Consider the following 13551-nt stretch of genomic DNA (forward strand, 5'->3'; position numbering starts at 1 on the left):
TTGTTCAGGCAAAAGTATATTGAACTCGCATGATTTTTCAAAGTGAACTCAGCCTGTGAAAAATTCCAGTTTAGTGAGCATTCTGTGACGTCATCTCTTTACATGTTGTTTCAAATCCCATGTTTTTCCCAGCACTTCCAGAAGAGCCAAGAACAGATCCAAGTTCCCTCCAGCAAATCCTTGAGCTCATGGAAGAGGACAGGTGAGATGTGAATCACTTTGTTTTTTTCTTAACTCTTTTCAGCGTCTTTCATCCATGCCTTCATTGAAACACGAAAGAAGATCCAAAGTATCTCAAATGCCCAACTTCACTTTCACAAATATCTCATTTTTGTGGTGTTTTTTCATTTTTGCAGTTTGACAGCCCAGATCCATAACAACTGTTTGGAACGCAGTTTTGTGTGGATTTATTTCTTTAATCGAATGTCTTTTTTTGTCTCTTTCTGTCTTTCAGATGCATGAAACTGTGGAGAATGAAACTACAGATGTTCTTGATGCTGCTATCCATGATTTTATTATTTTTTTAGGCTTATGTAAATGTAAAATTTTAATGTTGTTCCGGTGAAAACTACAAAGTGATTTGAAACATTTTTAACTTAATTTTCTTGTTGTTGTTGTAATTTTATTTAATGTAAATTATGCTGTTTTTAGGTGATTGAATAAATGGTTTCATACACTGCAGGTGTTTCTGTTTTTGAATGCCTGAATGAAAATCACTTGAGGCTGAATGTGTCAGATGAGTCAAGTTCAGTGTTTGTTGTCTGTCACACAAGCATCATCTCGCGCTCTAATAGGAGGAGCTTTAACGGCACTTATAAGAGCCATCAGAGTCTCAGATCTCACAGGATTTTGAGGGAACCTCACCGATCTTCAGATGGCTCTCATAGTGCTCGCCATTTTACTGTCCATCACCTTCAGCGCCGTTCAAGGTAATAATTAGGGTTCCTGAAAATGTTATACTGTTTTTTTTTTTTTATAGAAATATAGTTCTGTTGAACTTTCTATCAATCAAAGAATCATGACAAAAACAACTGTTTTCAACATTGATAATAAAAATAATTGTTTCTTGAGCAGAAAATCAGCATATTAGAATGATTTTCGAAGGATCATGTGACACTGAAGACATTCTGAAAGTATATTACAATAGAAGAGTTATTTTAAATTGTAATAATATTTCACAATATTACTGTTTTTGCTGTATTTTGGATCAAATAAATGCAGAAGAGACTTCTTTCAAAAACATTTAAAACATCTTACTGATCTAAAACTTTTGAACAGTAGTGTTTGTGTGCATATTAGTATACATTGATTATACATTGGTATTAAATGCAATAATTACATTAAATAATTTTATTTCTGATGTTTTGCAGAAAATTTGTACTGTTATGAAGTGTCATGGAAATAAGTATAAAATGTGATACTTTGTTTTTGAGACCGAAAGAATTGAGGGAGAGAAATGAGTGTGAGGGAGAAGACACAGAAGTATAGGGAGAAAATTAACAGGGATCCACGCAGAAGGAAAAGGATCCTAGAGAAAATCGAAATGATGCCTTAAAAAGAGCAGCCATATACTTTAAAAAATTGATTTTTAAAAACACGATTGATGTAACAAAATGTTATTTCTTCTTTAACAAACAAATAAATTACTTAAAAAAAGATTTTGGGATGTTTCAAAGTTAAAGTTTCAAAGATATTTGCTCTGTCGAAGTCACATTTCATTTTGTTTATTTAAAAAAAAAAAAAAAAACATGTTGATATTGTTTGAATGCATCAAAGAAGAAAATTTCATTTTGATACAAAGTTAAATAAAAATGCTTTAATGTGATACTCACTCTCTTTAATGCAACAACTAGCATTTCTGTCCTTAAGCGTGACATAATGTCCTGTGACACATAAAAGAACCGCAGATTTGTGTTTATCTCAAAATATCTTAAAGAACAGTTGAGTATTGCAGTAGGGGAGATATAATCATCACTCATCCTAGAATGGTATCATTTTAAGCAGTTTTGAAAGGATGACAGCAAAGTTTGTCTTTTATTTATTGAAAATGTCCAATAAGTCATGGAGAAAAAAATTCATAATTTCATATTAAATAAAGACCACTATATGAAAATAAGCATCTAACAATAAAGATAAATCTGTCTCATGCTATTTTTTATTTTTATTTTGTTACTATGTCACACCATTTACGGTACAGTTTAGTAAAACCTCATATTTTCTCAAACATCAGACTTCACACTACAAAAATATATGGATTTTTTCTTAAATTTTTTTACACAAAAAAAAGCATTTTTTACTGCCTATTTGTCAACTACAAATTTATATAATTTATCTTTTAAAAAAACGACACGAATGACTGAAATATGCAGCATATAGAATATTGATGCATTGTCATATTACATTGATCAGTGTTATTAGAAGTGGATTGTGTTTTTGGTTTCGATTTTCAGGTGCCACACCCAAATGTTGTGTTGAAACAACTAAAAGGTTTCCACTTGAAATTCTGATGAAGGTCACAAAATACGACGTCCAGACGAGCCACGGAGTGTGTTCGATTGATGCCCTTGTGTGAGTTATTTATGTTAATTTCTGAAGGATTATTAAAGAGTATAACCCATGTGTCAATCATAAAACCTCCCGTTTCAGATTGCATGCCAATGACAAGAGATACTGTGGAACACCCAAGATGGAGAGATATCTACAAAACATACTGAAGTTAAAAATGCGGAACGGCCTTAAAAGCGGCTCTGCCTTATGAATGGGATCAAACGATATAATGCATCATATATGTGTAGAAAGGATGCATTTACTTTCTTCTGCAACATTTTATTTTATAGTGACAGTTACACATGTTACACTTACTATAGTAATAACAGTAAATTATGCATAATTACAAGTATCTAACCCTACAATTAACTCTAACATCTGTAATTACTACTAAGTACTTATTTGTGTAATTATACTGTAACAACAGTTGTTAAAATAAAGTGTAACCCTTTCTTCTGTTTGCATGTAATGTTTTTCTACATTAACTAGATTGCATATGTAGTTACTTGTCTTGAACACATTCTGTTTAATGCTTTATAAACAAAATAAACAGGTTTTTCTGATATTTCTCGTGCTTCAAAATATATTTTGTATTATGTTTGTAACACTTTGAGTATGAGAAAGGCACATTATACATATTACTTCAAGGTAAAAAGTTTCAAAACAAATATTAAGATAGATTAGATTTGTGCTACTAGAGGTCGCCTATTCAAAACAAAGGCGTAGCTTCATGATGCCGAGTTTGAGCGTGGAATCATGGGAGATGCCGTCTTCACCTCACAGCCGGTGGAAAAGAATCAGGATGGGACTCGGGCAGAAATCATGTTTGTGGATGAGATTATTAACGTTACTGTAGTATGAAGCAGCGCGACATGCGGCTCAAGAGCAACTGAACTTTTATTATGCCGCAGTCGCCGCTTCTGCTTCTTCCGGTCAAGCGTATATGGGATAACGCAGCGCTGTTTATCATATTAGATACATTTGATTGTGTTGAAAATGATGTTATAATGTTACTCTGAGCGTTCGCTCGGTGGCTGCTGTGAGATACTTGTTGCACACTGCAGTAAGATAGATCGATATTAGAATATCATATTATTAAATGCTGGATGGCGTGTGTTGATAAATGGCATGCAATTAATTTTCAAAACGTACTGTATGATGGAGAAAATTCTGTATTATTGTTATTAAAAATAAAGCTGCACCTGATTATGCTGTTAGCTACTTAACAAAATAGTGTTTTTACTCACCGAAAATAAAGAAAACAAGATTCAAACAATAAGACTAAACATGTTTAGCTCTATAACAATGATTAGTTTTCTGTCTATAAATGTATCCAAACAGTTGTTCCCTTGTCTAATAAAACATAATATATTAAAGCGTCTTGGGTTTTTCTACAGAAATCGAGGGTAACGGAGGTATGATGTCATTGATAGGCGACACACAGACAGTTGGACATGTCCATGTTCTGGTTAAAAATTGCTTATTTCTCTGGATTTAAACATTCTTGGAAGCATTTGGGATAATGTACATACACGAGTCAACAAAATATATAACATTGTTCTAGTGGTTTTTGGATATTTTAATCCAAAAATCTTACATATTGTGCCTTTAACTTAACTCTTTTGAGTTATCTTTTTACATTGACTCAGTTAAGTTGTATTTACTTAGAATTTTAAGTGTTTTCAACTTGACAAATTTAGTTATTTAACCTGTTAACTGTCACCCCAACTTTTTTTTATAGACATGAAAATTCACTATCCAGACTTAAATGGTTGTAATTCAAGAACACTTTGGAATATAGACATAAGGCTGGTCTTGTTTTAAAGAAGAAATTTGGCAGATTATTGAAGAAGTGAAATAACTTATGTAAGTGAAACAGAATTTTTTTTTATAGAAGTTCAAGTTTATGAAAATGTAAAAATATAATATTTTATATAAAATATATATTTTACAAAACAAGTTTTACTCTAAAACTGCAAGGAAATCAAAGCCAAAAATCTGGTAATTTCAACTTCATAATAGTCTGTTATTTTGAATGCTTTGCGGCATGAATCATGTCACCATTGTTGAGATTTATACTCCTATGTAAGAGGGTCTATGGTTGGAAAAATGCTTGAGAAGCCCTGCAGCGGTCAATCTAAAGCTTTCACCTGCACACCCACTGAAGCTGAACAGGGTTGAACCCGGTCTGTATCTGGATGGAAAATCTCCTGGGAGACTGGGTAGCTGTGGGAAGAGGTGTTAGAGAGGCCAGCGGGTCTGATCAACCTGTGACCTGAGTGGGTCCTAACGCCCCAGTACAGTCGCAATAAGCTGTACTGTATAAAGGGTATAACCGTGGTGTAAAATAGCCCATACAGAACATCACATTGATCAAAAATACAGAAAAACAGTAATATTGTGAAATATTATTACAATTTAAAATAATGGTTAGGAACAAAACTGTCTGTCATTGAAATCTCATAATTAAACAAAACCGACAGTTTAATTGGTTTCAAATTCAACCGTCATTGAAATCTCATAACGGAACCAAACCGACTGTCATTGAGATCTTGTAACCGAACAAAACTGACCGTCATTGAAATCTAGAAGCGGAACAGAATCAACCGTCATTGAAATCTCATAAAACAAAACCGTCAACCATTGAGATCTTGTAAAGAAACAAAACTGATTGTCATTGAGATCTAGTAAAGGAACAAAACCGTCCATATTTGAAATCTCGTAAAGAAACAAAGGAGAAAAACTTACCGTCATTGAGATCTTGTAAAAAAAAAAATAAATAAATAACCTGTCCATCACTGAACTCTCGTAACCTGCTATAATTGTAATAGAACAAAACAGACCGTCACTGAAATCTCGTAACAGAAAAAAATGAACTTTAAACTCATGTAACGAAACAAAACGAACCATCTTTGAAATCTCACAAAAGAACAAAACAGGTCATCACTGAAATCTCGTAACGACACTGACCGTCGAAGAAAAAACCCGTAACGGAAAAAAAAGAACAGTCATTGAAATCTTGTAATCAAATAAAACGAAACTGAAAACCAACCGTCATTAAAATATTGTAACGAATCAAAACCGACCATCATTGAAATATCGTAAAGGAACTAAACTTACTGTCAATGATATTTCATAACAAAACAAAACTGGCTGTCTTTGAAATCTCGTAAAAAGAACAAAGAAAAAAACTGACCATCATTGAAATCTCATAACCGAACAAAACTGACACTGAAAACCGTCCGTCATTGAAACTTTGTCACAAAACAAAACCAACAGTTTTAATTGTTTCAAACTCGACTGTCATTGAAATCTCATGAAGGAATAAAACTCACAATGAAACAAAACTGTCTTTGAAATCTTGTAACAGAAGAAAACCGACCATCATTGAAAACTGACAGTCACTGAAATCTCGTAACCGAACAAAACCAACTGTCATTGAGATCTTGCAAAGGAACAAAACTGACCGTCATTGAAATCTCGTAAAAGAAGAAACAAAACCGCCATCATTGAAATCTCATAAAACAAAATCAAGTTTGAATTGTTTCACACTCAACTGTCATTGAAATCTCATAATAGAATAAAACCGACCATCATTGAGATCTCGCAATTGAACAGAACCGTTATTGAATCTCATAACAAAACAAAAACGTCAACCATTGAGATCTCTTAAAGGAACAAAATCAACCATCATTTAAATTTTGTAAAGGAACAAAACCTGCCATCATTGAGATCTCGTAAAGAAATAAAACCAACCATCATTTAGCTCTTGTAACCAAACAAAACCGACCATCACTAAAATCTCGTAAAGGAACAAAGTGACCGTCCTTGAAATCTTGTAGCAAAATGAAACAGATTGTGATCTTGACACACAAAGACATCAAGAATGAGGACATGAATCTCAACCAAGGTGACAATCAAAAGGTTCATGTCGCAATGCATGCTGGGAACAATAGTACAAAACTCCCAGCATGCATCACAGCATGAATAAATTATGCAGCTGAATTGTCCTATTATTTTCTTTAATTCTAACTATTTGCTTTTTTTTGCTGTGGTTTTTTAGTAGCTTTTTGTGATGTCCAGAGTTGATCTGATTGTCTGAATATTTTGTTGATCGCCGATTACTCATATCTGTGTTTGTCACAGTCTACTGTTTTCTGCTCATGTGGTTTTTATTTTCAGTCTTTTAGGGATGTATTGTGTGTATGAGAGAAAGTCTGGTGGTCACTCCAATACTACAATGATATAAATAATTTAATGAACAATGCCTATTTTACTACTCTTTAAACCAATAAATAAAAAGGTTTAAGGCACAGTAGCCCCAACAACCCTGATAACCACACCACCCCTAGTTTTTATTACTCAACAGGTGAGTAAGGTATTCTATTAAACAGATAAATTGCCATATCTAACAGAGTTCACTGTAAAGCTTTATCTATTGTGAAAGATCATTTCATTATGGTTGTTGTAGTGCTGTAAGTTCAGTGTCTATTAACGTCTATAGCTACAGTAATGTCTTCAGCTAGTCAGCTTGAAATCCTTTCCATCTAAACTGGTTATTTCTCTCAAGCCCTCAACTAATGAAACCTTATTATAAAATGTTTCATACAATAATGACACAAGATACAAGGCTTATTTTTATTTCTAAAAAACGTTAATTCACACCACAGAGCGCATTAAATCAATGTCAAACCATTTCACAGTTTACGTCAGATGTGTTTACAGACGTTTGGCTTCCCCTTCAATATAATTACTGTTCAGTTTTTATGGACACAGAGTCTAAAGACGATGATAAAACACTCAGGATCCAAGTTTTCATAATAAAATGTGTTCCAGTTTTTAACAAACAGTTGACTAAATAGAAGCATGATAAGCCTTTTTAGATCACAACATGTTTTCAGCTCACCACATCATATGTATTTGTCATTCATGCAGTTTCACATTCAGTGGTTTTATATGGACTATTTTGGCACGTTACTTTTGCAGATGTTTTTTTTTCTCTATTTCACACAAACATGTTCTAGACGCTTTACATGAAGCAGAACCACTGAATGATCCGCGTTACACTGCAAATGACCGTCAAAATAACATAGAGCTCTCAAACACACCAACTACTTTGGTAAAAAAGGTCACTTTTGTTAATAAAGGCAGTTGAAACCCAATCAACAAACAAGTGAGTAGTAGTCAAGACATTTTTCATCAAGATATGAACTTCTTCATATCGCAGTCAAACACAACACTAAATAAATCGAAATAAATATGATTAAAAATAAACACACATACAAGTTGGCACATAAATCTGAATTAGTCTTTGCACTGGTAAACCTCGACTATAAAACCTTCCCATTACTAAGTACAGATTTAGATTGGCACAGTGCTTTCTAACTAGACATAACTAATCAGTGCGGTTTACTTCATCATGAAGAGGTACTAATGTTAGCATCAAGGAACGTTACTTGATTGTCTTCTGACCAGTTGTTGGGTATGAACCTATATTATGAAAATAAAAGCAGAAATAGGGCTGGTCAATATATATCGAATATTAGTGATATTATCACAATAATTGAGTAATCGATATTTTAAAAAAAACAAAAACAAAAAAAAAAACAATATTGTAAATATTGAATTCTGTTAAAAATTAAGATTAATAAAAAGTAGTAAGTGGTCACTTGGTCTAAATAAGCATGTTGTTTGTTTTTTAATTGGGGCATTTTGAGTTTTTCTATAGCAAATGACAAAATATTGAGATATATATTTATTTATCAACAAAATTTGGAAAGATATTGAGATTTTTAGGGATATCGCCCAGCTCTAAGCATCAGGTTCAAACATCCAGACAGAGTCAATCATTAACACACATGCTGCTTATTCAAACACAAACGACACTTTCTGATCTCAATGTTAGTGGATGTTTGTTCTCTATACAGGGCTGTGGATTAATCCGATAACACTCCTGCCTAGTATAAAATATAAATTTTACACAATTTATTTCAATGATACAATGAAACAAAAAAAAAAAAACCCTTATTTATTATTACCTTTCAAAAATAAAATTAAATAAAAAATAAGATCCCTTAAAATTAGGGGTGTTACAATACTCTTAGCTCACGAGAACGAGACGAGATGATTTTAACACTATTTTTAAGAAGTCTTCAATGTCGAAATATACGACTGGAAAATTAGTGTTTTATTCGACTGAAAGTCACAAAATGCAAAACAATGCAGGTGCATTTTGGAATGTTAAAGCTTAACGATTCTGGATAAATAGAGAATCACGACTCTGATTCACGACTCACGACTGAGAATCACGACTCTGATTCACGACTGAGAATCACGACTCTGATTCACGACTCACGACTGAGAATCACGATTCTGAACAGACAACTGAACAAAATAACGTAACTTACTAGAGGTTCTGACAAAATGTTAATTGCTGCAGTCTATTTAAAATGTTTAATTAATCCGAATTATAAAAAAAAAAAAAAAAAAACGGGTGGAATGAATGATTCAATGACTCAATCATAAAGACTTCGCTTGTTTCAGCATTTTTGAACAAATCTCTTGAATGTATGATTCAATGACAAATACATTTTTTACCAATGTAATTGTTACAATCGTTATTTGAAGCGCTAAGTTACTTTTCCAAAGGTGATTTGCTCTAATTTGATCACTACCGTAGACATCAGCGTTTATATCCGAACTATAAACCTTTATCCCAGATTTTCTATGATAATTTGAATTATTGTAAGACAGAAATAATGATACTGTGTGGTTGACAGTTTTGCCACAAACTCAACTCCCTCATGCTGATATTGCGAGACAGCTTTTCACCTCAACAAGAAATATCGTCACGTTTTAATATTGCGAGACCTCATCAAAACCCTACTTAAAATAGTTCTTTCCGTAATAAAATAACTAAATAAAATTAAGAAAATATCAATTAATGAAATAAAAAATAAAATCCCCTTATTTATTATTACCTTTCAAAAATAAAATAAAACTGCATAAAATAAGTAAATAAAAGAAAAGAAATATATTTCTTCTCAATTTTATTTTGAAAGGAAATAATATTTATTATATTGAATATATTAAAGTAGAATTCTGTCATCATTTAATCGTACTCCAATTCTACAATTTATTTACAATTTATTTCTTCTATGGAACAATTCAATAATAAAATAAACAAAATAAAATAAAATAAAATAAAATCCCCTTAAATATTATTACCTTTCAGGGATTTTATTTTTTCCATTTCATTATTTTATTTTATATTTTCAATTTTTTATTTTATTTTGTTTTATTTTATTTAAGAAATGTAATAATATTTAAGGGGATTTTATTTTCCATTTCATTCATTTTTTATTTTATTTGAAATATTCTAAATTGTTTATTTATTTTTAAAAGTACCCTTTTTCCAAAAAATAAAATCCCCTTAAAAATGACCACCTTTCAAAAACAGAATAAAAGAAAAGAAAATAATATGGGAGAAATTTTGAAATAGTAAATTTACATAGAACTCGGTCATCATTCACTCACACTTCAGTAGAACATTTAAGGTGAGTGTCCGGTGTCTCAAACACATCCATGTCATCAGATTCATGACAGACACGTGACTATTCATGGGGTGACGTTAACCAGGCCGTGGAGACACTTAACCGTACATGTTGAGAAACAGCATCAGGATTGAAACTGTGAATACAGTGGTGGTGTTTGTATGGTCACTCCTCCAGCGCCTGCAGGAAATCCGCCACGGACTCCACCACGTAATCGGGCACACAGTCCTTCTGCTCCGGTGCCTCGCTGTCTCTGTATCTGTGCGCCTCCTCCAGCGTGGAGACGCCCGTGAGCGTGAGGACGGTGGAAAGCCCACAGTTGCTGCCGAACAGAATGTCCGTCTCCAAGCGGTCGCCGACCATCAGCGAGCGCGCCGGATCCAGGTCAAACTGACTGGCGATGCATTCGTACATGAAGCGGCTGGGCTTCCCGATGACCGTGGCCTTCCTGCTGCTGGCCGTTTCCAGAGCGGCCGTGAGACTCCCAGAACCTGCCCATGAGAGTTCACACGTCATTCACTGACCCGCTGGGTATTGTAGATCACTGAAAGACCACCACAATGTGTTTCCATGACCTTCTCTAGAGACATTGAACCCCAAACAACAGGCCTGTTCATGCTCAATAACATTTCAGGGAGGCTTATGCTTAAAATCATTGTCTTTTAGATGTGGACATGTTTGTTCTACCACATTTCACTCCACAATCAAAAGAAAAAGTTATTTTCATGTTTCCACACTTTCTGACCAATACATTTCCTTGGTTTTCCCATGACTTTTCCAGTAGTTTGTTATGACTGAAGAAAGACTCCTTTTATGCAAATCTTTCTAATAACAAATGTAACCCTTAGAACGGATTTCTATTATTTTGCATATTTTAAGGTTTTCCAGGACTGTGGGAACCCAATATTTAGCTTGAAGAGATAATTTGCATTTGCACAGTTAAGCAAATTTACACCCAAAACTCTCATTAATGTCATTTAAACTATGCCTTTAATTTATGCTGATTTTTAAAAAATGTATTATTTATTTATTTACTGCATTACAGCAATGAGACTTTTAGTGGAAAAAGTGTTTAAAATCTTAGTCCTAAATAGGCTATTTTCTAAAATATAATTGTTTCCACTTTTTTGTGATTGTAGTTTCCCTGGTTTTTCCATGCTCTTTCCAGTAGTTATGACTGAAAGACTGTAGTACATTAGTATGGAAGCTTGTTTCTGCCACTAAAAAAGATAATTGCGAGTTTATATCATGCAATTCTGACTATAACTCGCAATTTTGACTTTTTTTCTCGCAAGTGCGAGATTTAAACTTACAATTGCGAGTTATAAAGTCAGAATTGTGTGATATAAAGTCAGAATTGCGAGTTATAAAGTCAGAATTGTGTGATATAAAGTCAGAATTGCGAGTTTATGTCTCACAATTCTGACTTTGTAACTTGCAAAGTCGTAATTCTGACTTTATAACTCTGAATTGTGAGATTTAAACTCGCAATTGCAAGATAAAAAAAAATTCAAATTTATTTCCATACTTCAGAATGGAACATATGTGGAAAATTTTCTATTGAGTAGTATAGTAATTTCTATGATTTTCCCATATTTGTGCGATTTTCCAGTACAGTGGGAATCCAGTATTTTATTTCACGAAATGATTTGCATTGAGTATTTTAATGACAATTAAGCACATTTACAAAACTCTAATTATTGTCATTTTAAAAATTATTTAATTTAGGGATGCACCGATATAGAAATTTTGGCCGATACCGATAATTCTTCATATTTGAAAGCCGATAACCGATATATTGGCCGATAAATCTAAATCCAAAATTTTATATAATTTTTGACAGCCTGATCACAAAAACAAAAGTCTCCCCATTAAAAGCCATGTCCCAAACACACAATTATAACGTTCTCATTATAATATTATGTAGCTTTTATGACAGATTTGCGCTGTACATGTTGAACTTAACTGTATTTTCCATTTTTAAGTGATTTTCAATCATATTTCAAGCAATTCAAAATCATCATGGTTAACAGTTTCACATCTGAAGTGTCTCAGCTGATACCGATATAGTGGCCGATATATTGTGCATCCCTACTTTAATTTATGCTATTTTTAAATTTACAAAAATCACTGCATAACAGTAATGAGATTTTGCATTACTTATTTGTATCACAGCAATGAGAGTTTGGTGGGAAAACTGTTGAACTCATGAAAATAATGGTACAATACAGAAAAATCTTAATAGTCCTAAAATAGGCTTTATTTTCCTTGTGCGAATATATATATATATATATATATATATATATATATATATATATATATATTTATTTTTTTTATTTTTATTTTTTTTTCCCCTCTACGTCTGATTTGATTAATTTTTATAAAGCTTGACATGAGCTGCACTGACCATCACACATTATCCCTCATCAATGCGTTACTGAATCAGCCTTACCCGGGGTGATCCTGCCTCCTCTCAGCGGGTGCCAGGGATCCGGATCGGTGGCCAAGAACAGGCACTCAGAGTTCCTCAGGTAGCAGCAGGCTTTGGCCAGCTTCATGAAGGTGAAGTTCTCGTCATATCCCACCAGCACAGCCTTCACATCCGGATCCAGAGGGCAGTTGTAGATGCTGGTGCCCGGCTCCCGATCGGCGGCACTATCCTCCTCCACCACGGGCACTCCGGCGTCCTGCAGCTCCTTCATCACCCCGCCGCAGCCGATCACATACACCTTCCCCTGCAGCCGGGCCACATCGCGCAGGTACGCGGCGGAGCAGTACGCCGAGCTGAAGATCTCCTCCTCCGCCACATCCGTGAAGCCCAGGCGGCAGAACTTCTGCACGTAGTTCTCCCGCGGCCTGGTGCAGTTGTTGGTAACGAAGAACACCCGTTTGCCCCGCTGCTTGAGCAGACTGACCACCTCCGGAGCCCCGGTCACGGCCGTTTCGCCGTTCCAGATGACGCCGTCGCAGTCGAACAGCACGTTGTGCTTCGCGTCCAGCAGGTCCCGGATCTGAGCGCCGCGGAGCGTCACGCAGCCCCTAGAGCTGCTCACCGTGCCTGCCATTCTGCTGGCTTGAGATCCTATGATGGAAAGAGACGAACTGCGTCCTTTTTTATTAAACGCTCTGATGAACTTGAACGCTTTAGTTAACGGTTAGTGAAACGAACGCAGAACCGAAGCGGAGCGGCTCACCAGCACGTCCATCTCTGCTGTCGGCGCAGACTCATGATGACGGACCAATCACATTCTGGTATTGCGGAAATGACACGCCCTTTCCCTATGTGTTCTCCAATCAGAAAGCGAGCAGATGTGATCGATTATCATAGCGACATAATACATAGAAGAACTAGAGCACGATGATTAATATGAAACGGGGTTTTCTGACGTTTTTATCATTGAATCGTATCATTATTTTCCTGTTTATCAATGTAAAGCTGCTTTGAAACTGT

General features: G+C 34.5%; 2 protein-coding genes across 3 annotated transcripts in view; one reads left to right on the plus strand and one right to left on the minus strand.

Moving 5' to 3' along the window:
* Positions 1-679, plus strand: part of LOC127520960 (myosin-IIIb) — a 42009-nt gene extending 41330 nt beyond the window's left edge. The window contains exons 29-30 of the mRNA XM_051909724.1: positions 133-202; positions 455-679. Of these exons, the coding sequence (XP_051765684.1) occupies positions 133-202; positions 455-462 (78 nt within the window). The 3' untranslated portion in view covers positions 463-679. The remainder of the gene's footprint in view (positions 1-132; positions 203-454) is intronic.
* Positions 680-7171: 6492 nt separating this feature from the next.
* pdxp (pyridoxal (pyridoxine, vitamin B6) phosphatase) lies at positions 7172-13343 on the minus strand. 2 transcript variants are annotated; one of them, XR_007932045.1, is made up of 3 exons: positions 12553-13343; positions 10084-10591; positions 7172-8037 (listed from the first exon to the last, which is right to left on the minus strand). XR_007932045.1 is itself a non-coding variant. In XM_051907915.1 (2 exons), the coding sequence occupies exons 1-2, from the start codon at positions 13163-13165 to the stop codon at positions 10266-10268; spliced, it is 939 nt and encodes a 312-aa protein (XP_051763875.1). In that variant the 5' UTR covers positions 13166-13343; the 3' UTR covers positions 7172-10265. The 2 variants fall into 2 exon arrangements, 1 of the variants encoding a protein (XP_051763875.1); XM_051907915.1 differs by having other exon boundaries at positions 7172-10591.
* Between the last annotated feature and the right edge of the window lie 208 nt (positions 13344-13551).

Source organism: Ctenopharyngodon idella, chromosome 10, assembly GCF_019924925.1.
Source record: "Ctenopharyngodon idella isolate HZGC_01 chromosome 10, HZGC01, whole genome shotgun sequence".
NCBI lineage: Eukaryota > Metazoa > Chordata > Actinopteri > Cypriniformes > Xenocyprididae > Ctenopharyngodon > Ctenopharyngodon idella.

What these genes read in the sequence shown, in the direction of transcription:
- pdxp (XM_051907915.1), bottom strand. Translation starts at nt 13,165, where the DNA reads ATGGCAGGCACGGTGAGCAGCTCTAGGGGCTGCGTGACGCTCCGCGGC. An exon ending in AGGAGGCAGGATCACCCCGG is followed by an intron (nt 10,592 to 12,552) that starts GTAAGGCTGATT and finishes TCTCATGGGCAG; the next exon opens with GTTCTGGGAGTCTCACGGCC.